The sequence below is a fragment of the Crocuta crocuta genome, unplaced genomic scaffold (assembly GCF_008692635.1).
Source record: "Crocuta crocuta isolate KB4526 unplaced genomic scaffold, BGI_CrCroc_1.0 scaffold431, whole genome shotgun sequence".
Classification (NCBI taxonomy): Eukaryota; Metazoa; Chordata; class Mammalia; order Carnivora; family Hyaenidae; genus Crocuta; species Crocuta crocuta.
The window spans coordinates 4,249,589-4,275,561 of record NW_027528859.1 but is presented as its reverse complement, the minus strand read 5'-3'; the positions used below and the strand labels follow the sequence as shown (position 1 = coordinate 4,275,561).

At 54.1% G+C, this 25,973-nt stretch overlaps 1 protein-coding gene across 1 annotated transcript in view; it reads right to left on the bottom strand.

Annotated features, from left to right (window-relative positions):
• PAX5 (paired box 5) overlaps positions 1–25,973 on the bottom strand; it is a 186,165-nt gene that overhangs the window by 14,334 nt on the left and 145,858 nt on the right. The window contains exon 8 of the mRNA XM_077756170.1: positions 24,215–24,316. Within this exon, the coding sequence (XP_077612296.1) occupies positions 24,215–24,316 (102 nt within the window). The remainder of the gene's footprint in view (positions 1–24,214; positions 24,317–25,973) is intronic.

Below are 25,973 nucleotides of genomic sequence, written 5' to 3'. Positions count from 1 at the left end.
TCCCAACAGGGAAAGGAAAACCCGAGCCAACTCAGTAAAGGTCAGCCCTGTCAGCCCAGACAGCCTGGTACACAGAGCATCGATCTATTCCTGGGAAAAACCTCTTCTTCCACCAGTTCAAGCCAGCCACAAAGGCCTTCAGAAAAACAGAGAAGAGAAAAACCAAGAGAGAGGGCAAGCGTGAGGGAGCGAATGCAGAATGTGTCTCACTTCTGTTTCTTGAGAGAGCTCTGGGCTCTGCAGTGGGACGGCGGGGCTGGGTGAGCCCCAGTGAGACTGGGCTGGAGACCAGCACCGAGCCCTGGCTCTGCCACTGACCGGCCTTGAGGCAGCTGAGGGACCATTCTGAGCCTGAACGCGGCGGCCTGTAGAGAGGAGTCTGCTGTGCTGTGAGCTCCGCAACTGCTGTCTACTGCAAGAGCCTGAACGCAAGGGCGCTTCAGGGAGCTCAAGGGAAACAACCCCACTGTCGCATTACAGCACCTCCACCGTGGGCTACGCAGTGCACCCCAGACTCCAGCTGGGCGTCCGTCAGAGGCAAGGGCTGGGGCCTTCTGGCCACATGGGCCCAGTCGAAGTATATTGATGGTCAGCCCCGTGTTTTAAAGGGGCAAGTGTGTCATCAGCCACAAGCAGTTTACAAACTAGTGTCTTGTCCCCCAAGGCTGACTTCCCATCTTTCCGTATCCTGTCCGGGCCCCTGTAGACATTTCAGTTTGAGACCCTTGGCTATGCTATGGCACGTTTTGAGCAGTTCTCGTTCAATTTTAATCAGCTCTCCTGCTGTGGTAGTACTCCAAAATTCCATCTCAATGCCCTCATCCAAGCAAACAATGGACAAGACAACGTGCAATGAACAAATGGCTCTTGTAGCCTGCCTAGTGCGCAGGACAAAGCCTGATCTTGGGGGAGGGAGGGCAAGGGAGTTCCCAGTCCCTGGTGTGCCTCACCCGGGAGTGCCCACAGGCAGCACAGCTGCGACAACAAAGCCTACAAGGCAATGACCAGAAGCCCCATGGTGCCATTCAAGGCCCTGTAGGGTCTGGTCCCAGTGAGCTTCTGAGCCACACTTCCCACTGCCCACTTGTCCCAAAGGCCAACTGCCAGTCCCCTAATGCTCGGGCCCGCCTCCATCCACTCATGCTGAAATACCATCTTCCTCTTCCTCCTCATGTCTAATCTCCCAACTTGTCAAAACCCGGCTCAAATACTGCTTTCTCCAGGAAGCCTTTCTGGATTGATCATCCCAGCTGAGAGCATTCCCCCACCTTCCCCTGAATCCTCAGCCCCATGGGCCAAAGCACTTCCTGCCCCGACTTAGGGTACTTGTGACCCTGTCTCCATCCCTCTGTTGGGGAGTCCGGCTCCTCCTTGAGGGCGTGAACCAAGACTGATCACCGTGTGTGATTGACAGATCCTGGCGACCTCCCCTGTCCCAGCACAGGGCCCCACCCACGGCATAAATGCACTGTTCTGTCCTTAGGCCGGCCCCTATGGCCGTCAGACCTAAATAGGTCATGGAACCATCCTAGAACAGCAGTAAACCTCTGGTTCTTGATCTTTGGTAGAAGCACGAGACAGACAGACAGAGGAAGGCAACAAAACACACAGAAAAGGGAAGTGGGCTACACTTGCTGCAGGGGCCAGGGTGCAGCCCCTGTAGGGGAAAGGAGCCCTGGATGGGTGCTCTCCTGAGGGGCTGCCCGCCCACCCCCCCGCCCAGGCCTGGCCAGGCCTCTCTGACACACACCGACGGCACCGAGTTTGGCTCCCTGCAGAAGGGCTTCAGAGAAGTGTGGTTCTTGCTGTTGTTCTCATTTTGCTTTGGTGTTTTTGAAAGGCAAGAGCAAAGCCCACTGGTAGTTACAGCTTAGAAGAGAGCAAGACCAGACTGCATTCCTTGGGGCTGTAGCTGGGATGGACAACTGGGAAGGGTGTTTTCCTTACCACTCCCTTGGCCGTCGGAAGCTGCTCAGTCCAGAAACCTGAAGATTTTCCTCGCGTGACCTTGCCAGAAGCCCCCATTCCATGACCTAAACTGCGAGGCTCCAGATTCCACAGAGCTCAGTTGGAGTAACACTGAATCGTATCCACCCCTCCCCCAAAGTCCAGCTCACACATCATGATGGATGTCTAATCAACTTACGGAGATTTTGGCAAATCTATTCAATTCAGCACTGACCGTGGCCGTACTCAATTCAGATCTCTGTGCTTGGACCCCTGGAAGGTCTCGTACCCCAGTTCTCAAAGGACTCCTTGCATCTAAGGGGCTCTTAGACCCTGAACTAGAAATTAGGGTGCAAGAAAAGGGCAAAGCGAGTTTAAAATCAGAGAGAAAGTTAAAATTTATTCTAGCTGGGGTATCCAGGAGGGCTTCTTGTAGGAAGTGGCAGAGAAGTGGGCCTCAGTGAACATTCAAGCTTCATCATTTAGTAGGCTACCAAAACCTGTCTCTGTGTACCTCCTACCAGCCCTGGCTGCATTCAAAAGAGTCAACGTGTGAGGTGAAGCCCCTGTCGCCAGGGAAGGGAACCTGAGGGAAGGTCAGTCTCCAGCCCCTCCCAAACAGGAGGCCAGGTTAGCAGGACGCAGTGTGTCCTGGCCTGGGACAAGCCACAGAGGCCCAACAAGGCAAGTGCTAATGTAGCACACTGCCCAATAATGCCCAGAAACTCTTGGGGCACCTGGGTGGCTCAATCGGTTAGTCTGACTTCACTCAGGTCATGATCTCATGGTTCGTGACTTCAAGCCCTGCATCAGGCTTCACACTGACCATGACAGCCTGCTTGGGATTCTCTCTCTCTCTCTCTCTCTCTCTCTCTCCCCCCACCCCCTTCCTCTCTCTCTGCCCCTCCCCTGCTCATGCACTCACTCACTCTCTCTCTCAAAATAAAAAAATAAACTTAAAAAAAAACCCCAGAAACTCTTTAACAGCTTGGAAACACATCACGATTTTTGGGTTTTTGTTTTTTTGGTTTTTTTTTACACTTATTTTTTAAAAAATTTTTAATAGTTTTTATTTTTGAGACAGAGAGAGACAGAGCATGAGCAGGGGAGGAGCAGAGAAAGAGGGAGACACAGAATCTGAAACAGGCTCCAGGCTCTGAGCTGCCAGCACAGAGCCCAATGCAGGGCTCGAACCCATGAACCGCGAGATCATGACCTGAGCCAAAGTCAGACACTTAACCGACTGAGCCACCCAGGCACCCCAACATTTATTTACTTTTGAGAGACAGAGCATGAGCGGGGGAGGGGCAGAGAGAGAAGGAGACACAGAATCTGAAGCAGGCTCCAGGCTCTGAGCTGTCAGCACAGAACCCAACGCGGGGCTCGAACCCATGAACTGTGAGATCATGACCTGAGCCGCAGTCAGACGCTCAACCAACTGAGCCCCTTTGATTTTTTGTAATCTGTAAAACGGCGGACCTGATGTCCTGCACAGGTACTGACAGCAGCAATGCCTGGCGCTCTGTGTTGACAGCAGAGGGGATGGGAAGACTGTGGGCTTGCAGCCGGTCAATTCCTGTCAAAGCACCTCAGTCACTTAGCTGAGTGGCTTGGAGAAGTCACTTTACCTCTCTGAACCTGACTTCCTCACTTGCAACATGGTCTTATAACACTAAATAATATTGGTGCATGTCAAAGTCCTTTGTGAATCAACAGTGTTCTACAAATGTGAGGGGCTTAACTCAGTCTTCACACATAGCACGTGCTCCGTGTGATTGCTGAAAAAACGGATGCACTCAGGCTTGTTTTTTAATAAAAATTGTATTTCTAGGTAGATTCCTCATATTTCAACAAGTGCCCCAAATGCTTGATTGCAGAGAAAGCCTTAACCTAGGAGTTAGGCCCCTGATCTCGTTCTGTCTCTACCGCAGTGTGACCTTGAACATGTCTCTTTCAGGTTCACTTGGCCTCAGTTTCCCCAAATGGACAACGGTGGGGTGGGAAGTAGACAAGATTGGGTTCCTATCTAAATCCTTTTTCTTCCCAGACTCCTGTCCAATGACCCTTTGCCTGCTTAAATGAGGAGTCTAAAGCCGTGCCCTCTACAGTGCCCTGTGAGGCCTTCTGGGAGCAAATCGACAATTTCCACAGCTGTCTAGAAAGCTGAAACAAGTCCCCAGGCTTACTGCTGGCTCCCAGACTCAAAAAATGGCTCACGCCTCCTCCAGCTCAGAGGCCGCCTAGCCTATGGGCACACGCCCAGGGCCTTCAGGGACTCTGCCTCTCCGCCCAACGTCAGCCCAAAGCTGACTGGCTTTTCTGTGGCCTAGACCTTGGCCTGTCCCTCAGAGCAGCCAGGGGCCCTCCTCTGAAGAAATCACCTCCCCCTGACTGGGCCCAGCTCTGTGCAGAGGCCCGGGCGTCCTGCCGCTGACTAATGAGAGGGAGGTGATGGTGTCATACCTTGCTGGGAAGTCACAGTGCTAGTCCCGACCTGCGCCGTCTGCCATCAAATTTTAATGCTGCTGCTGACATATTTATGGAATGCCTCACCAAGTGTTTGCGAGGAGACCAGCCAAGATTTACCTTCACAATTACTACCACGACGCGTGGTCTTTGCTGTGCACTGGGAACTCAGTAGCGCAGAGGCCCTGAGCACCACAGTGCCCGGAGGAATCCACTCAATTCCACACACCTTTCCTGCCCCCAGCACGCAGGGCCTGGGGCCTGGGGAGGCAGAGATGAATCAGACACGGTCCCTGCCCACCAGGAGCCCACAGTCTGCAGGAGGGGGAAACATACACATAAATTACATGGGTCCTGGGTGGGTGGGGACCCATGCAGGGATCCAGAGAGGTAGGCTAGGCTTGGAGAGGGGGAGGGAGCTTTGCTGTCAGAGTCAGGGGTAAGAATGAAGCCAAAGCCAGGGCTCTGAGGGGCCATTCAGCTCCTTCACATCCTTGGTCACTTTTCTGCCTGGGAGGGCTTCCGGGCTCACTCCATCACACCAGCGTCTAGTCCCCAGGTCCTAAGGAGGCCAACCTCTAAGAGCACTACGAAGCATCGGCTGGTGTGGCTGAACTCCAAGCAGGTCACTGGGCAGCCACCACCATCACTCAGGAAGCTAATACGGCGCATGTTCTATGGGGGAGCTGAATCAGGACTACCCCTCAGGCCAGTCCTCACAACTCCAAGGACCACAAACTCAGTTAAGGCCTCAGTTTCCCCAGAAGTGTAGTGAGTGGGTCAGCTCTGAAGTTGGCTGTGCTGATGGAGACCTCTTCTTTCTTAAATTCAACTGACATGTTCACCTGTGCCCTCTGTGACCAGCCCACGGACCTGGCTAAGAGACGTCTTTTGTGGGGAACAACTTGGGGGGACAGAAGAGGGGAGAGATCTTTGGGGGCCAAGGAAGGAGGAGTTGAGAAGCCTCCTAAGGGGGCAAATGCAGGGCTAGGCGGGGGAGCACCACTGGTGTGCTGGGAAGACCCGGTCTGTATTGACCTTGACGGGAGGCACACAGCAGGTAGTCTATTTACCCACTGACTTATTCCTCGGCTATTGACGGAGTACCTACTAAATACCCAGCACTTTTCCAGGCACTGCGGAAACAGCCATGAACAACACAGACAGAAGACCCTGCCCTCACAGGGCCCGTATTCTATGCTACAAACAGACAATAAACAAAACAAATAAGTAAAACTACAGCACATAGCATGTGTTATGGGAAAAGCATTAAGTGGTAAAACTTTAGCGTGGGTAGAGATGGCTTCACCAAAAAGGTGACTTTTGAATAACAAGCTGAAGGAAGTGAGAACTAGCTATGTGAATAGCTGTAGGAAGAGCAGAGGGAACAGCAAGTACAAAGGCCCTGAGGCAGGAGCACAGGTGGTATGTTGGAAGAGCAGTGAGGAGGTCTGTATGGCGGGAGGGGAGAAGCACCATACAGGGCCGGGGACAGAAGGTGAGGTGAAGGAGGGAAGTGGGGAGGGAGAGGTGATATAAGGATTTTGGCTTCTACTCTCAGTGAGCAAAACAGGGACACGTCCTGACTCAGACTGTAATGGTTTGCTCTGGCTGCCGTGTTGGGAATGGACTAAAGGGGCAACGTTGGCAGTGGGGAGGCTGGCAAGGAGGCTACTGCAAATGTACTGCAAGACTGACTTAGCCACAGAGTGGGCCCTTCTGGCCACTTGGGGTCTAAGGCCACGAGGTCGAGAAGGGCCAGGCTGTGTGGTCATGCAAGCAGATGGTCAGCTGGCCAAAGCCAAGGACACTCATGGAATAAGGCCAGATGTGGGCTGTTGGGTGCAAGGAAAGCACCTGGCTCTATATGACCTTGGGCCAGCCCCTTCCGCTCACTGAGTCTCTAACAAAAGTGATAACCAAGGGTACCCACAGGGTTGTGACAAGGATTCCTGGAGAGTATGCACGTGCCAAATGTGGGTGAACTAAGAAAGGCTATGGTGGCAGGAGGCATTCTTGCCCTGTCCCGCCACATACCAGGAATGCAGCAGGGCGTTGCACCCCGATTCTCCACTAGGGGGAGCCTGGGCAATTCTCCCTAGAGCAGAAAAGCAGTTTGCAAGCATCCATCCGGGCTCATCCAGGGAATTTAGCAAGTCTCCAGGGTGGCCCTCTGGGGTGGGAGTGAGTGCACCCCTGAACTGTCCTAGTGCCTGAGACCCTGTGGTTGAAAGGACTGGTTCTTGTCAAGAGCCCAACAGCAACTATTGAGAGATTGGTACATCGAGCCTAAAGTTCCATCAGGCTTGTGCCATGAGGCCCAAATAAACAAACCAAAGACTGGGTGGAAAGAAAAAACCACATGTAAATGAAAGTCACAGCTGGCTGAAGGTGTTAGGCCTGAGGTACACAGGCTGGATGACTTTGAGTTCACCCCGGCGCATGTTTTCATCTTTGTTTTTCTCTCTTGGTCCACGTGTTATTAAACGTGGCTTCTAAACCTTTACTGAGCATCTGCTGTGTGCCAGGCTCTATGCTGAGCAGTGGGTGGTGCTGGGATGCAGCAGGGACTCAAGCTCATGAGCCTGCTTCTGACCCCCAGACAGCCAGGAGCCAGCTGGGGTTTTGGATTTCTCAGGGTCTCTCTTACCTCTGTGTCTACCTGAAAGCTCAAAAAAGCCCAGTAAGATTCCTTTAAAAACAGACAAAGGAGCAAGCAGCATGTAAGGATGAGTAGGTTGTTCACTGCATAGGAGCTACAAGCTGATGGACTGAAATCCATCCCACTGTCCAGTCACCAAACCCTGCAGTTTGGCACGGGGCTGCATCTGGCTGATGGGGAGAAGGAGCAAGCTCTTGAGAAACGGCGTGAGGGAACTTCAAGACAAGCCTTGTGGCTCCCCTCTTTCTCTTGCAGTAGCTTCTTCATTCAGGAGGGGAACAGAAGGACGGATACCGTGGATCCCAGAGACGGTCCCACCTGGGCCCACCTGGGTTTTCTTCTTTCACACATTTATTTAGTGCTAAGGATGTGCCAAACCCTGTAAGAGCACAAGTCACCTGCAAGCAGGTGTCCCGGGGCTCTTCTCAGCAGTAGATCCGGCTCTCAGGGCCCTGCACGTTCTCCTGTTGGAAGGACTCTGGAGCAAGCAAGATGGCTCTGTCCTGGCCCTGCCACTTGGGCAAGTTGCTCTGTATGAGCTGAGGCCTCAGCCTCCTCCTCTGTGAAACAGGGTACGATCAACACCAGCCTGGGGGGTTACTGCGAAGGGCAAGCAGGTTGGGAAGTGAGCGGCACACAGAGGTTCCCAGTACACATCAGCTCCTGCTACGCAGCAGGGCCTTCTTCCTCTCTCTTAACCTCATGACAGCCCCCGAGGGGAAAAGCATAAAGATGCCCCCACTATAAAGACACAGAGACTGAGGTCCAGAAAGGGGAAGGTGACTTGCCCCAAAGGCTGGTAAACCTGGAGGCAGGACTGAGGCCCAAGGGTGGGGAGTCCTGCTCTAGGACATTCTGCCCAAAGCACACACCTTCTTAGCCTCCCCCGATTCTCCAACATGGCTGGAGGAATTCCATGCAGAATTTGCAGACATGTTCCGGGTGTGGGGGAGGGGGAGTCCTGTGTTAAGTCAGACCGGGAAGACAAAGAAAGGACAGCAAGGCCAGATCTGAAGTTGCTCCTTGCGGATATGCATGTGGGAGAAGGTGCCCCAGAGTCCCCCACCCTCAGGACGCACCAACAGCAAGGGTCCCTGTGTCCCAACCGGGCCCCGAGTCAGGGGGCCACAGCTCCACCCTCGCTCTCTCCCAGGGCCCCGGTCCAGCCCAGGCTGGGGGAACCCGAGCCCTGGCCAGCCTCCCCGACCAGCCCACCTGCCTACTTGCCTCCTTCGGCCAGCCAGCATGGTGGCAGGCCCTGCCTGCTCCCAGGGGGGCCCGCCGCCAGGCCTGATGGCGCTGACGGAGGGAGGGAGGCCGCTGAGCTGTCAGTCTGGAGGTGCCCCTCGGAGCCCCTCCTGGCTGGAGCGAGGAGGGTGGGCCTGCGCTGGAGCCAGGCTGTCAGGGCCTTCACAGAGACGAGGCCGGAGAGGCGCTGCCTGACAGCTCGCCCACCGAATTAGGACCATTTGCATGCTAATTTCCAGCACTCTAACGGGCTGCCAGGCTGGCTGGGGTGTGTAGAGTGTGCAGAGAGAGGCGCCACGGCCTCCCTGCCCGCGATGGAACAATGCTTGACTGATCTAGCTGCGTTAACGAGCAAATTATGGTAATTTTGTTATTACAAATGCATAGAAATTTCCAAAGCGGGCAGCCATTCAGGGCAGCTCCCTGCTCCTCCCCACTCCTAAATACTGAGTTCCCTGTTTGTACACATGGGTCTGGCACCCACTTCATGGCTGAAGATTTCCAGGGACCAGGCTTCCCTTGGAGCCCTCCTGGGGAGGCCCAGGGTCAGCTGGCCACAGGCCAGAGCGTCCCTTCCTGTCAGCAGGCGAGCCCTGGTTCCTGCCCCCCCCACAAACCTCTCCTGACTACCCACCCCCCCAACCCACCTTGGGGTCCCTGCTTGGTCTCTGGGCCTGGTGATGGCAGAAACCTGCCACAATCGAGCTGGTTTCTTTCCATTGTGAGTAGGCAACATGGGTGATGTGCCCCACAAACTGGACTTGGGAAATTCAATTATTTCTGCTCCCACTCTGTGAGCCGGGCTCAGCACCCAGGAAGAGCTGAGGGATTGTCAGATGAAGGAAGGAAGGAAGGAAGGGAGGAAGGGAGGAAGGGAGGCAGGGAGGAAGGCAGGGAGGAAGGCAGGGAGGAAGGCAGGGAGGGAAGGAGGAAGGGAGGGAGGAAAAGGAAGACCAGAACTTATCCCACCATTGAGGACCATTAAGAGACCCCTCCCAGTCAGCTCGCTGGCTGTGTGATTAATCAAAGACCTCGCCAGAGGAGTTTATTTGCCAACTGGCAACCCCTCCTGGCATTTATAATCGTCCGCTGTCACACACACAAAAAAAAATCACAATTTGTCCCAGTTTTTCTGGTGATCTTCTTTTTGATTAAAAGTATGTTTTTGGAAGCGTGTTCTGGAGCACATCCAGACAGAAACTGTTTCCAAGAAAGTGAGCTCCCTGCGCCGGCAGCGAAGCGTGGGCAACTCCAGGTGCAGAGCTGGGCACAAAGCACGGGCTCGATGGTGGGACCCTGTCAAGGAGCAATCTGCTCACAGGAGGGGGGCGGGCACTGCAGCCTCGCTCCTGGGCCTCTACACGACACCCACCTATTGTATAACGGGGATTTCAGGAGTGGGCCGATGCTACTAGAAGGTCAAGAAGCTGTCTCAAATCCACTTTGGAAGTCAGTGGGGACTAAAGTATCAATTACAGAGGAGCATGACACTGAGGAAGGTCTGCTCCGGGTGGCCAGGGAAGCCTGAGCTGGCCGGGACTCACAGGAGAGCAGCAGAGGCAGAGACCTAAATGTGAGCAGAGACTTTATAACCTCAGCCGGGGTCGTGGCCAGATTTTTCTATTTGTCTGATTTTCTAATTGGGTCACCACTTCCAGAGGGAAACTGAACCCAGGAAAAGANCCTGGCCTACACGTCCCAGGCAGCCGCTCGGATCGATGGGCCCAGGGACAGGGACGGGATGGTCTGCATCCCAGGAGATGCTCTTGCAGCCGGCCCGGTCCCAGGGCCGGGGGGTGGGGGTGGGGGGGAAGAGGTGGGTTCAGGAAGAACGCTACAAGGCGGAAGTAGGTGAGAGTCCTGCTTTGAGTTGTTCTAGAAGCCAGGTCATCCCGGGCCCACCCCAGGAATACCAGGCGTGCCTGAGGTCAGGAGACAAAATGCCTTCTTTTCACTGCTTCAGGGAAGAACTGAAAGGTGGGGAGGGCTTTAGTACTTCCTCAGTGGGAACTGCGGGGCAGGCCACTACCACGGTAAAGAGCCTGGCTCGCCCTCTGATTTGCTGTGTGGCCCTGAGCAGGTGCTTTCCTCAACCGCATCGGCACCCTGGCAGGCTGATTTCTAAGGCCGAGTAGTGCAGCTCTGTCCATCCGTGACAGCGGGAGTTGTAGCTACAGAATGACCAATCCTCTGTGTTAGCACAGACCCCTGCCCACACCACAGAAACGCTCCCCAGTCCAGGCCTGTGCTGACTGCCTTCAGTGCTTTTCCTACATGCACATTCCCCCAAAGCCAAGGGCGGGCTCCCACTGAATCACTGCCTTTGCTGCTGCCCCCCGTTACCTGCTGCACACCCCACCACAAGGTCCTAGGTAATGGCGGATGATACCTGGCTGGTCTCCAGGTTCCGTTCCCTTGCAGCCATTTCCCCAGGTGTCTCTGGCTTCTTCCTGGGGAGTTCTGTTTCCAGAAATTCCCTACCCAGAGTGCTGCACACAGACAAAGCCCTGATGGAAAGTTCCAGGGACTGTGGGGATTTGCTTCCCTCCAAGACTCCCGGGTACAGACACGGTACCTCCCCTTACCTAGATCTGCTCATGTGCGCCCTTCTCGAAAAGCGATTTCTAACACAGTGTTTCTGAGAGTCAAACACCAAACTGCAAAGTCCTTCCCTTGTCATCTGGACTGGCCCACTTGCTAGCCGTGTGACCGTATGCAAACCACTTGTCCTGAGCCTCAGTTTTCACCTCTGTCAAATGGGGCTATGAACTGTGCCCTCCTAACACTGTGGTACGGATCCTTTGAGATAATGCACGAAAGAGGCCTGTAAATTGTAAAGATCTGTCCAGATGGTGGTTCGTATTCTTCGCATTGTTGTGGACAAGACCTCAAAATGGCCACAACTGTCACGCATCCCGCTCTGGCAGGACAATGCCCAAGGCGTTTGTGACCTGGGATTGCTCTTTAGACAAAAGGACATGATAACACAGTTGTCATTCTAAAATTTCCCTTCCTCCCTCTTTTATCTCTCTTGCTCTCTTTTCTACTCCTTCCCTCTTTCTTTCTCTTTTTTTTCAATCCTGGATCTAAGTCTCCCTGATCTGGGCCCTTTATTTGTGCCGTTGCACATAGACTCCTTATAAAGAAAATTCATTTGTTCAGGGTCACCGCGTGGTTTTTCATTAAAAACAAATTACCCGCATTCAGGGAGGACATCTGGGCTTCGCGGGTCCCATTAATGACTATATTTCCAGCCTCCCCGGCCCGGTTGGGCTCCCCTTGCCTGTCACCCCGCGTTCCCGGCCCCGGGAGGACAATGAGAGTGACAGTCAAGTGAAAGGGAAAACATGAGGGATGAGGGCGAGAGGCAAGTCCCCTGAGAGGGGAAGGAGGGAAAAGTGAAAAAAATAAATAACTCAAACAGAGGGTAACAAGGGCCATTGTCTCAGCGTCTTCCAGCGAGGAGCCAGAGCAAATATTGGAAGAAAGAGTGGGGGCACGCAAGTCAGGCTGAAGCTCTGTTTAATTACACGCAGTTGGGCCCTAAGCCCCTGACTCTGGTCGGACAAGGTAGGGAGGGGCATGTGCCCAATTCAAATGAATTCCACCCATATCCACTGAATGCCTACTATGTTCAGGGACCGTGTAGGTGGAGGATTCCAAGACAGAGCCACCGGGAGATGAGAGCCCTCGGTCACCACAGCTCTGAGGAGGCAGACCACGGGCAGTGCCATGGGGTGTGCTCGAGGGAGAGGTGAGGCCCAGGGGTGGGGGTCGGGGGTAGCAGGCTTCCTTATAAGACAGAGCAGAGCATCTGACTTGCGGTCTAGGAGGATGGGTCAAACATGAGCAGGGGAAGACGAGGAGTAGGAGGGAATGTACTGGACTCTGAAGTGTGGCTTCCTAGTGTCCCAGTTGGGAAGAGCCTCTTCTGGACCATAAAAAGGTCTCTGGGTCAGGAAGGGCAGCCACAGCCCTGACAGACCACCAGGGAAACCACAGCCGTCTCCTGGGCCCAGAGCCCATTCCTTCTCACTCTCCATGAGCTGGGTGAACTTGAGACATGAGTGCTGCTCTCCTGTGGGCTGTGTGCCTCTGGCAAGGCATGCTACCTCTCTGAGCTCAGCTAGCATGCTTCTGAAGTGGGTCTTTGCACTCCAGCCTCACAAGGTGCTTTCAAACTGCAACTAGGGATAACAGACAGGGCTCCTTTTATACCACCACACAGGCTGGCGGGGAGGCTTGCTGGCGGGAATTAGCTTCCGGACATAAGCAATTTGGCCTCATGAAGAAGACTTTCGGAGGGCAGGAGCCAAGCCCCACTGGCTTTCCCTGCCCCCAAAGGCTCCGAGCACTGTCAGAAGTTCTCTGGAGAGAAGTCCCAGGTGGAGTGACTCACAGGCTTGGAGAGGGTGGTCAAGCCAGCTGAGGGCTGACAGCTGACGAGGTCTTGTACGTGCAGCCTGCAGATTCCAGCAAATCCAAGGCAGGAAGATGGCCCCCAGCAGGCTGACTCTGGCTTGGGGAGGGCCCCTCGGGCATGGAGAAGCAGGGCATACCTGTTGTCTTCACTGACCCCCCCACCTGTGACCCACTCATTTTCTCCGTCCACTCCACCTCCCGCTGGCTAACACAGGCGTCCTCCCCAGAGCCAAGCCAAGCCAGAGACTCCTCTCTTCCTAGATCTCTCCCCTGACCCAGGGTTAGCCACACCTCTAGCCTCTTACGTTCTTTGATGTGGACAGTATTTCACAAGTTTAGTGAAACTCTGCAAAAACAGCTTCAGTCACGTGCACTCCAACCCTCCTACAGAAAAATTCTGGAGCCCTCCATGCCTGACATCCCCCGTCTAGGCTGCGCCCCACTTCTCTGTGCTCCCAGAGTCTCTGAGTTTACTGGTTACCACATGTGTCCCCCTAGACCCTTAGGGACTTGCCCACCTGCACTGTAGACGAAGAGCATTTCATGGACAAGGGTCACGGCATTCACCTTTATAGGCCTTTATATCCCTAGGCTCACACTTAGGATGTGCAGATAGTCAATACATGTTAGAAGGGAGGGAGAGAGGGACGAGGGAGGGAAGAAAAAAAGGATGGATGGATGGATGGATGGATGGATGGATGGATGGATGGCTGCTGCAACATGATCAGCTCGAGGCCCACCAGTATTTTTTATGTTCAATACGGCTCAGCAGGAGACCAGGGTCTCATGCCTCTGCTTCCCCGACCAAGTGCCTTCCTCTAGAGGCCCGTCCCCAACCCACCCTACAGCACTTCACACATAGAGGTACCACGATAATGATACTTTTCACTCTAATAATATGAACGGCTTACTTTATAATTCTGCTTTTGAAATTATTTGGCCACAAGTCATTTATCTTATATATGGGCGGCTACGATTTCTCAGCAATCAAGGTACAGACTAGAGACTTCTTGCAAAGTGAGAAAAATCTAACTTAAAAATTATTTTCAAAGTCATGAAATTTTTATGAGTACTAAATTTAATAGTTAATGAAGTTAACATAATGTTACAAGTCGCAGACCTTAAACTGAACGTTTATTAATGCCAGTTTTCCAGCTTCCTTTTTGAATGTCAGAAGCAAAAACAATCTTGGTCAGGCCTCATATTGTTGTAATTTCCCGAAAAAGTCTTAGGCCCTTAGCCCAGGGCCTCTTAGGGACCCTGCATCCCCAATACTGTGCTGTGGGAAGTCCCGGCTAAGATGTCAGCCTCCTTCAGGAGCTTAAGTCTGATTGGGGCTAAGATTCACTCACAGATAATGTCATAAAAACTAAAAGGAAAGTTAGCTGGAAAAAGTGGGCTGGGCCCTGAGTTTCAAATGGGTGGACAGCTAGGGGGCTTGAGCCCTGGACACTGTGGGGCGCTGGCTTCTGCATGCAGAGCCCTTCCAAGAGGGCCCCCCTCCCTCCTTGCCCACCCAGCTGAGCTGGACCCAAAGCACCTTTTCCTCATTTGACCCTAACCAGGACTCAACCCCTTAACCAGAGAGAACTGTCACCCAGCCCTCTTGGCAGACCTTCAGGCAGGAAGTGATACTGGGAGGCGATGGAACAGAGTGGTGTAAAATCCCAGGGGCTCGGNGGGATGCCCCCCCCCCCCCCCCCCCCCCCCGCCGTTCTCGGAGGGTCTGCGCCTTCATGAGCTGCAGCCCTTGTCCAGGCCTAAGGGTGTATCTCCTAGCATCTGGCTCGGCCATCAGGACGTAGGAGGATGAAGCCCCCAGGCCCAGCGAGGCCACCCCTTCTCCTCAGGACACCCACACTCTGGGGCTGTGCACCTGCACTGCCTCTGCACCAGCCTGGGAACCCAGGCTCTGAGGGCGGGAAATGCCACACACTGCTCAGATGTGCTCCAAATACTTCCATTTCATCCAAAGCAAATCCTGATCGTATTCCCCCATTTCCTAAAAAGGCCTCATAATCCAATTTTTGGTTTGCCTGTTTGTTTAAAAAAAAACACTTGAGGCACATGAGAGAGAAACTAAAAACCAGGAGCCCAGACATACGGCTTCCTGTACTCATGACTGCCTTTCAGTAGTCGCCGTCAGAAGGAGCAGAGACAGGGAAAGCTAACAAGCACATAAGACACAGAGTAGCCAGAGGAGGTGAGATGTCCTCAACTCTTGCTCCAAGCTGCCCAGTGCTGGACATTTCCTAGTCAGCCAGTGAGCTCCTGGCTCTGGGCAGGGCCCTCTTCCACAGCTAGGATTTGACTTCTCACCTGTTCCTGTCACAGGCCATGTGAGAAAGGCCTGGGATGTGTTCCCTCCTCCACTCCCCATGATCCCCAAAAGGACACTCTGTTGAGATGGAGTGAGGGGCACCTGGGTGGCCCAGTCGGTTAAGAATCCGACTTCGGCTCAGGTCATGATCTTGCAGTTCGTGAGTTCTAGCCCCACGTCGGGCTCTGTGCTGACAGTTTAGAGCCTGGAGCCTGCTTCAGATTCTGTGTCTCCCTCTCTCTCTTTGCCCCTCCCTTGCTTGCACTCTGTCTCTCTCAAAAATAAACATTTAAAAAACTTTTTTAAAAGATGGAATAAATCACAGTGGCCTTTGCCGCTTCTAAAATTTGCCCTAAAAGTCTAGATTCTAAAGTCTGTAAGAACCCATCCCAGGTGTGGAGGCCCTGAAGGTCAGTCTTCGTGTTAGGGGAGGAGCTTCCCTGTGGAGACAAGGCGATGGGTGTGTGGGATTAGCATGTCCTGAGGCCCCCTTCCTTCAGCTCTACCCTTAGAAGTCATTATCAAATTACACATGGTCGTCCAGAGCCACTGCCCTGTCACATCACAGACCCAGACCTGAAGGCGCCCATGTAGAACAGAGGTGGCAGGGCTCAGCCAGGCTCCAGCTGCAGGATGCCAGCAGCAGGGATGTCACAGATGCAGAAGCCCTCGAATGGTGGACCAGAAAGGCCCGGAGAGAGCATCTTATCCAATCTCCCCACCCACTGCCTCCTGCTTTAAGAGAGAGCAGGAAGCCCCAAGTCCACATCCCAAGGTCACACTACAAGTATCTGGCAGCTGGAATCAGAACTCAGATCTCTGAAATCCAATAGGACCTTCATTGCTTCTGGCACGTTCTCCATCTGAGTCTTTTACTTGCAATTCTCTTCTTTCACCAATACAACAAAGAGAGCATCAGGCTCTCCCCGGGACCAGCATCACTTCAACGCAGGGTCCCTGGGAGTTAGCTATATAGACTGTCCAGATCAGACCTCTCAGACCCCTCACGTTCCATTCTGTGAGGGCACGGCTGCCTCACCCTGACTCATGTCCAGATCTGCCACCTGTCAAGGCTGCACTACGTCACGCACTCCGGGTTTCCAGGGGCTGACATCTGGGTGCCGGGAGAGGCCTGTCCTTCCTCTCGCCCTTGCCGGCACCCCACAGTCTCGGTCCCACCCAGCTCCTGCTGGATGCCCAAGCTCTCCAGTCCTGTGTCTCCTCACGCGCTCGTCCCCCGCCCAGCAGCACCCTTCCAACTCCCAAAACTGCAAAGTCACCTTTCAAGGTCCAGCCCAAGCGGCCTCCTCTGGGAAGCCTTCCCTGATTTCCCCACCTGGCCTCACTGCCCCAGCAAATTCAGCAGCACCGTCCTTTGCATTTCCTCAGCACGGTCCTACATGTTAGCTCCTGACATACATAGCCTGCAGGGATGACTTTTTATATCCGTCTCCCCAACTAGCTTGTGAGCTCCCTGAGGGCAGGGGCTGTGTCTGCAACACCACACCTAGCCTAGGCTGGCACTTCCAGGCCACAGTCTGAAGAATGAACAAATGACTGGCCACCTGCTGTTTCACACCGGTTGTGCCTGGTAGTCCCCCCAGTCAGTTCTGTTCCTGGTGTGGCAGAGTGACTAGAGGCCACTAGAGGGCAGCAAAGAGTCAGGAACGAGCAACAGGTGGGCGATGGGGAGCCCAAGGTGAGCTCTGAAAGGTGGGGGGGGAGCTTCAGAAGTACCCAGGCCACAGGACCACTGGAAGCCCGGGTGAAGGAGTAGTAAGAGCTAAAGCCAAAGGCCATTTGTTCGTTCTCTGAGCAAACACTCCAAGCCTGATACTTAGGCCTGGGAGGCACTTGGGGAGCCCGGATCCAATCCCCCACCTCGATGCTCCAGTCCCCCTGGAGCATAGCTTCTGCTAGCCCCTCCTCTCCCAAACCTGCCCATTTGCCTATCTTCTATTCTAATTCTGGGGAAGGGTCTTTATACAAGGCTGAAAAGGGACCCCTCTGGCTCCCATTCACTGGTCCCAGCCGTGACTTACAGAGTTGTGCAGAGTATCCTACCCATGGACCACGTGCCAAATGAGGCCCAGAAGGTGGAAATGGCATGTCAGATCACACAGAGAGTTCCTGGCCAACTTAGGCCACAATCCAGGCTTTTGCCTCCCTGCCTGGTGCTGGGCCCCCACTCCCACAAACCTTCCTGGCTTCCGTAGAGCAGGCCTGCCCAGCAGCGGAGGCTCAAAGTCAGAGAGAGGCTTGCTATGGATAGGGAAAAGAAGCCCTCCTCCCCTAATCTCCTGCTTCACGGGGCTGGTGTTTCAATAATGTTACAACCGTCATTTCAAATGACCCCCCAAAACAGCAGGCAAAGCAGACTCAGGTCACGGGGCCCAGGCCTAGTTGCACAGTGAATCAGTGGTGAAGCCACCCTTCTTCTAGGGTACTCCTCACTTTTCTTGGGGAACTCCATCCCCTCTCTCTCTCTCCCTCTCTCTCTCTCAGCCAGGTCTTGGCTCTGGTGCTCCTGACCTGCTTTGACACCTGCAGAGGGCCTTGCCTGGATATCTGCTTGGCCTCTGAAAGTTGACAACTTGAATCCTAATCTTGCCGGTCACCAGCCTCCCCCTCCTCCTCCACCCAGGCTGGGCTAGCTGGGCCATGCTCCACACATGTGAACCCACTCCAGCCACCAGGCTCACCCCCTGCCCCACCCCCAGTGCCCCTTTCCTCCTGCTCAGATGACCAAGGATACACTTGTCACAGCCCAGCCAAAAGGCTCCCTGCAACAGGAAACCTTTCACAACTGAATCGGCCACAGGGGTCTCTTTGTTTTCTCCAAGCTGGCAGCACCCAGGGTCTGCCCCCACTCCCGCTTGGCAACACTCCTGTCTGTGACTGGATTCTTTTCTGTTCTCCAACTGATCCATGGGCACCATGGGCCATGAACTCTGCTGGAGAGCCCTCAATCTGATGCCAGCCTAGGTCAGGCCAGCTTTAGGCATGCCAGCTAGGTGTCTCCTCTCACTACCACACGCAGCTCAGAGCCCTGTATTCACAACAATCATCATCAGCATCAACCCTTGCATGGCATGTACTGGGCAAAAATCTAAGAAGAGTATTGACATGCATTACATCATTTAATATTCGCTCTTATTCCCATCACCCCATTTCACAGAGGAGGAGGAAACCAGGACACAAAGAAGCAATGTAACTTGCCCCAAGTCACACAGCTGAGTGAGAAATGGGATGATGATTCAAAACCAGGCAATCTGGGGACGCCTGGGTGGCTCTAAGTGTCTGGCTTTGGCTCAGGTCGTGAGTTCAAGCCCCACGTTGGGTTCTGTGCTGACAGTTCAGGGCTTGGAGCCTGCTTTGGATTCTGTCTCCCTCTCTCTCTGTCCCCTGCTTGCTTTCTCTCTCAAAAATAAACAAACATTTAAAAAATAAAAATAAAAAATAAAAAAACCCAGGGAGTCTGGCTTCCAGAGTCCGTGCTCCTAACCACTCAGCCTCCTGACTCACGCAGCCGCCCCAGCATCTTTGGCCACCATCGCTCTCCCTCGCAGTGCAGCCCAGAGCCCCCCTTTATATATATTTCAACTGTGATTCCCTGAGTGCTATTATGGGTCAGGCACTCTGCCATTAACCGGGACGCAGCAGTGACCAAAATGACACAGCTTTGGGTACCACGCAACCCCTGTAAACTGCACACACCTGAGGGGAAAGTAGATGAGGAAGGAGTAAACCACTAATTAAATTCCTTCAATTGTGCTTCATATGATGAATGAAAAGAACAGGATGCTTTGGGACAGGAGCGATGGGGGTCCTGGCGTAGACGGTGTGGTAGGCAGACTGAGGGGCCCCCACCAAAGAGGTCTGCATCCTAATCCCTGGAACCCGGGAGCATGGAAGGTTAGAGAGCAAAGGGGGATTGCTAAATAGCTGGNGACCTGGATTATCCAGGTGGGTCCAATAAAGTCCCATGAGTCCTTAGAAGTGGAAGAGGGAGGCTGGAGGGAGGAGCAAGAAGACGGCGTCACAGTGAAGATTCAGCTCCGTGCCACCAGCTTTGTGGATGAAGCACTGTGGCCACGAGGCAAGGAGCTCCGGTAGCATCTGCAAACTGGAAAAGCCAAGGCAATGATTCTGCCCCAGGGCCTCCTGGAGGAACATAGCCCTGAGGATGCCTTGACTTTTGCCCACTGAGACCCATTTCAGACTTCACCTCCAGATCTGTAAGATGGTGAATGTATACTTTATATTTTTTGTGGTGCTCGTTACACTAGAAATGGGAAAGTCGTGTGGGGTTCCGGGGAAGGCCCCTCGGAGGAGGTGAAGCACCCAGTCTGGTGAGAGCGGCAGAGAGGGCTGAGGGGAAGCCGCACTTGCACCTTATTCCCCAGCCAGAGTCCAGCAGGCACTATGCCTGCTGCCTCTCGTTGTTGTTCCAGACCTCTTCACTGGCCTCAGGTTCCTATTCCATCCACCCTCCCTTCCTTCCTCATGGAAATAAAAGCCATCGGTTAATCGAGCGACTTCACTGATTCAGCACCTAAGAAGCACTGGACACCTATCCGTGGCCAGTAGAGTGTCCAGGACAGGAGGAACCTGCCATGCGCCTTCTAACGCCTCCAATCGGCTTCTTGTCTGTTGCGGCCCAAGGACGGCAAACAGGACAGAGTCAGGATGTCTGGGCACCCTGGCCTAGAGCTCCCAAAGAGGGTGGCACGTGGGGTTGTCCCTTACTGGTTCCTCTAAAAAAGGCCCTTTCCTTGCTGCTCAGACTCTCCGAAGCCAAAGGGCAGTGAACACCCTTCCTTCTCACTTAGCCTAGAAATTTTAAGGGTTTCAAATGACACGGTGGTCGATATCTGTTGGGTTATGTAAGAATCTCCAGGCAGGAATCAACTAGTTATACCCATCAGGACACTGTGGAATCTTTGGTGCAAAACTTTTGGCATTTTCCGGGACTTGATGAACAATAAAACGGAACTGTTTCCATTCTAAGCTGATATGTGCCCTCTTTGCTTTATTCAACATAGGTGATCAACAAGGGGCTGTACAGATTTTGCAGACCTGCAGAAACTGAATCTCCAAATATTAGAGAAGATCAAGAAGCCCTGTTTTTCAGACATGGGGGTACCCTCAAGCCACAAATGCCAGACAAGACTCTGATGGCAGAATCAGGACTGAAATGGAGCCCAAGCCCACAAGCGGGAATTTACGGTAAAACATAACGCCCATTTTCTTTAGGGCCCCAAGTCCAATTGCCCAAGTGTACTCAGGAGGCAGTCCTCCTCTCTGTGTCCTAAAAGCAAACCATACAGATGAAAGTCTTCCCTAAGAAAGAAAGCAGGATAAATAACCTCCTATTTTTAAAAATATTTATTTTGGGAGGGAGAGAGGGTGGAGAGAGTCCCAAGCAGGCTCCCAGCTGTCAGGGCAGAGCCCAATGCGGGGCTCGAACTCACGAACCAGGAGATCATAGCCTGAACTGAAGTCAAGAGTCAGATGCTTAACCAACGGAGTCACCCAGTCACCTCTTCTTTCTTTCTTTCTTTCTTTTTTTTTATTATCCAAATATTTTTTTAAAAAATCTCCTAAAGCCTTGCTCTGTTTGGAGAGACAAACTGTATCGACATGCCCCTGGGGGCCTATGACAATGGCATTGCCTTCAGCACTGCCACAATCGAACGAATGCCCCCCAGATTCAGCAGTCTAAGAGATTGTGAATCAGCAATCTGGACAAATACCAAGTTGAAATCCTCTAACTGGTTGTGGTATATCCATGCCCTCCTCCCTGCAACCTGCGAATGTTATATGGACAAAAAGGGAGTGGGGGTCCCCTCTGTAAATAATGATTAAGGACCTTCAGATGGGCTGAGGACCCTGGGTTATCCAGCTGGGCCCTAAATGCAGCCACGTGCATGCTTCCAAGGAAGAGGGAGGTGTGAAGGTGGAGCAATGCCCACAGGCCACAGTGGGCATCCAGAGGAGCACAGCCCTGGGCTCCAAGACCGTGGGACCATCCATTTCTATTCTTTTAAGCCAAGGTTCGGTGACTTGTCACAGGAGCTAATACACGGTTTAATATTAAATTTCCCTGCCTCCCTCCCTTAGCCACCGCGCACCACAGGGCTATTATGTGCCAGGGACTGTGAGGGGTAAGAAGACAAGGCAGAGCGCCTGCCGTGTATGAGCCCACCATCCAGGAGCATAGCTGGCAGGGCCACACGGGCTGGGCCATGAGGCATAACAAAGCCAAGTCTGCAGCACTATCCCCCCAGGGAGGGCCACGCTGCACGGTTTCATGGGGCAGGTGATGTTTCCACTTGGCCCTGAATGGCAAACCTGGATCCCAATGTGGAGGTGGAGGCGGGAAGTTGTCTAAACCCAGGGCACAGGCCAGAGAGTGACGCTGACCAGTAAGTGTGTGAGGCGTGCTAGGAACCAGGGGGAGGTCAGGGAGAGGTCCGGGCTGGGAGACTTGACCAGAAAGGTAAGCTGAGGCCAGACTGTGCGATGCCTGAATGGCAGGCCCAAGACTGGCTGTCCTGTAGGGTGGGCTCCTTCGTGCCAGCCCTGAGGACGGTTCCACAGAGCCCGTGCATGTGAGCCAGCACTGCCCCACGAAGCCATTCATAAAGCAGATTTGGTGGGGCGCCTGGGGGGCTCAGTCAGTTAAGCATCCAACTCTTGATTTTGGCTCAGGTCATGGTCTCACAGCCGTGAGATCGAGCCCTGCATTGGGTCTACGCTGGGCATGGAGCCTGCTTGGGATTCTCCTCCCCCCTCCCAGCTCCCGGCTTCTACTCCACTCCCGCATGTGTTCTCCCCCTGCCCCTCCCCCCACCAAAAAAGTTTTAGCAATCATGTTGGAAACAGAGTTCCAAAGATATGACATAGTTTGGACACTGAGGAACAGGAACTAAGGACCGTGCCTACCAAGCATGGAGTCCCAGCCCTGACGCCAGGTCTGAAAGTGAATGAGTGCCGGGGGTGTATGAGAAGAAAAAGCATAAGGAAAAGAAAAGGAGAGGGGAGGAGGGGAGGAGGCAGACCTGGGGCTTCCTGCCAAAATGTTTGTGTCCTCCCTCCACATTGTGTGCCCTCCCTCCGTGCCAGGAAACCGCGCCAGCAGGCCGAGCCGATGATTGTACCTGTCCAGCTGATGCCAGCAGGTTTGGTTAGACTGTCCTTTGCCCAAGCCTGACTCCCGCTGCTGCTATTAACAAGCAAGGAACTACCACTGGTTCCCACTGGGGTCTCTGCCAGGCCCCCAGCCATTTGTACCTTGAGTCTAGTAATTAGGTCTAGAGATATCACCAGGCCAGGGGCCAGGCTCTGTTTGGATAGACTCAAGGAAGCTCAGCTGCTTCTCTGAACTTGGCCTCTTTGGGATCTGCAGTGGGGAGCCAGCGGGGCCAGTTGGGAGGCTTTGGCCTTACCTGCTAACGGGCCCTCAGGAGAGGGCCTGGGGCGGCTGCTTCCCCCTCCACCATTGGTGACAAGCTTGTGCTGATGGAATCAGCACACAGAGGCGGCCGGGACAGAGGAAGGTGTGCTGGCCCGGGACAGAGGAAAGGGTGCTGAACCGGAGGGCCAAGACCCAGGCCCAAGCCCTCTGGCCCTGGGCAGTTCCCTAACTGCTCTGGGTCTCAGCGTCCCCTTTCGGAAAATGGGGATTAGATTTCTACCCAGCCTACTTTACAGGGTTGGAACAATAAAGAGTTCCTGGAAGGCATTTTGCCTTTTATAAAGTGCTACCTAAGTGTGAGGGGCCGTTAGCGGAAAGGACTCCCTCTCCTGACGGCGGGGGTGGGAAAGAGTTCGGGTCCCTCAGTCTGCCGTGTGCCCAGCACTTCCCTGTGCTCTGCTGTGGGCCCCTCCTTGCAGCAGAAAGGCAAAGGCTTTTTGCAGGTGTGAACCTGGCAGGCCTCCCTGGCACTGGCAAGGCCCAGGGCAAGGGCCCGCACAGAGGCCATTTCCCATATGTCTCATATTTAAAAGTCATAAATCAAGCTAACAAACCGTTAAATGAAATATGCTCTGTCCTCCCACCTTGTTAAATACATTTCTGTACCAACCTGGAAGGCCAAGAGTGAGTGCAGAATCCTGGGACTCCTTGCTGTGTGTGCCAGGGCCTGGCTGTGTGGGGAAAGCCCAGCCGGGCGATGATCTGCCCCGCCTCCCTCCCCACCCCCAGCCTCGCTCATCATCCCACGGGGCCTCACGTGTAGATGTGAATACCCAATCTCACATTCAAGTTCTGTCCACATCCCCCACCAGTCCTCGGGCCCAGGGTGCACATGCCCATGCCATCGGCTGGGGAAGAGGCTGGAAGAGGCGTAGGGCTCTTTGCGCAGGACCCCCAGGGTGGGCTAGAAGGAGGCTTCGGCGCCAGGTAAATGGCTTAGAGCAAGAGACTTAAAAGAATCATCACAACATCCAACCCTGTCCTGAATTTTCCCCTGATGTTTTTAAACATCTTTCAAAAAATGATACTTTGGGCTTCCCTGCTATGCTCATGCCCTTTAGTACACAGCCAGCCAGCACGGCTATGATGTGCCGTCCTTCCCCACAGCATCCTACAAAGGAAGGAGACACGGCGGCTTCCTTTCCAATGTCTTTAAAGAAACTGACACATTGCTGGCCCGAGGGGATACGGTTTCAGTGGCCACAGGGTATTCAGCTTAGAATGAAGTGACAAACCCATCAGCTGACATCCTGTCGGTCCTGAGCACATGGTCCTCAGCCCCAAGGAGTAAGGCTGCTGAGAGCGCCTGGGGAGGGGGTCTCCTGGTGTTCAAGCACTTAACTTAGGTGGCAGAGAATGGAGGAGGACCCTTACTGAGCATTGACTGGGCAACCTTTGGCCAGGTCCCGCACCCCTCTGTTCGGGCGATCTGTGTGGCCAACAAGGGACTGTGTGAGTGACAGTCAAGGCTCCCCCTGCTTCTCCGGAGCTCACCGCTGGCCCCACAGAAGGCCCTGCTGCAGAGAAAGAGGCTGAGAGTGCAGACCTCTGCCTGATTTATTCAGGTCCACTTCTCAGAAGCGCAGAGGTCACCCGGGCTGTTTGTGGGGATGCCCCCCCGAAACCCCATCCGCTGCCTGCTGCGGAGACGCCGACAGCGCACACTCACCAGGCACCATCCCTGTCAGCGTCGGTGTAGAGTAGCTGCCCTGTCCGGCGGGGGGGACGTGCGGAGGGTACCCGGGGAGGGTCGTGCTCGCCAAGTCACGGCCTGAGGAATCAAAGCAACAAATCACGGGGTGAGTGTCTCCGTGGCCAGCCGCTCATGTCCACAGCTCCTGGGACATCTGCACATTTGTCACGTCTGGGCGCTGAATGCCTGCGCGCTACCACACCCCCCATCACTCACATATGCACACACACACACACACACACACACACGTGCGCGCGCACATACACCCCTCCAGCCGCCCTGGCTCCACTCGGCAGGAACCTGGTCTGGCTTCTGCTGCTTCCCTGGGAAAACAGCTCTGGCCAGCTCACCCTGCGAGAGCTGGAGTAGCACTTGGACTTCTCCCCCTCCACACCTTTGCTTCCGCTGTGCCTCAGCACAAGGCACCCTTTCCTCCAACTGCAGGCAGCCCAACATGACCCGCCTTCAAAGGCCCGCTCAGACACCTCCCTCCTCCTCCTGCCCCTCCTCAGACCCCTGACTGAATTTTTCCTTCCTTGGCCTCCAGCTAGGCAGTCACTCAACAAAGGTGCAGGAAATGTCCTTCCTCACACAGACACTGTTCCGGCCCCCGGGACGAGAGATTAAGGCCTCGGCTGTTGCAGGCAAACCCTCCAGTGGTCATGTGCTATTCTCTTTGCAGGTTGCCAGCCCCTGGGTGGCAGGGGTGACCCTGTACGGCAGCTCCCCTCTCCAGAGTGTAAGCTCCAGGATCAAGTCGCTAAGGTGTTTGTGCGCTAAGGTCAGATGGCATAGGCCTGCAAGTATTTAAGTGAATGAAGGAAGCAGTCTTGCTGGAGCAGCAGAGCTCTCTGGAGCCCAAGAGAGTCCCTCCATCTGTGGTCAAGAATCTGTGAAGGGCGGGCCCTTGAAACTCTTCTTGACCAGCCCGTTACCATTCTGCAGATAGAAAAGCTGAGACCCACGGTGGGTGGGGAGCGTCTGGCTCAGGTCCCATAGGGAGCACGGCAGAGCAGGTACCCCTGCCCACATTTCCTAACATCAACCGAGGACCCTCCTCTATCTTAAGCAGCATCATGGTGGGGGTGGGAAGAGTGCTCACACCCAACACATAGTCCCTTCCACACTGTCACAGAGACTTGGTGACCTGAGGGCTGCTGAAAAGGTATTTTGGGAAGCGGAGCGAGCATAAGTGTCAGACTAGTTGGTACACGATCAAAATGTCAGGGGCCAGATGTGAGACACGTAGAGCAAGTGGCCAGGGCTGGGCTGTTCCCATGGGTGTGGAGCTCTGGCCCTGGCACTGCCCCGGGCTCACCGCCCCCTCTATGATATCAACAAACCATAAACGCTTACATCGAAATTATAAATGCCAGTCTCTGGGAGCGCCTGGGTGGCTCAGTCGGTTAAGTGTCCAACTTCAGCTCAGGTCATGATCTCATGGTTCGTGAGCTTGAGCCACGCAACAGGCTCTCTGCTGTCAACACAGAGCCTACTTTGGATCTTCTGCCCCCCCCACACACACCTCTCCTGCTCATGCTCTCTCTGTCTCTCAAAAATAAATAAACATTAAAAATAAAGATAGAGGGCATTATTCTGACAGGAGGCTGCCTGGTGCATGGGGGCCAAGCCTCACAAGGTCCACATCCCACCTGGTTGCCTGAGATTTGGGAAGGAGGGTCCTGGGCCGAGAGGGGACTTGCCCAAGGACACTCAGTTGGCTTCAGGCAAGGCT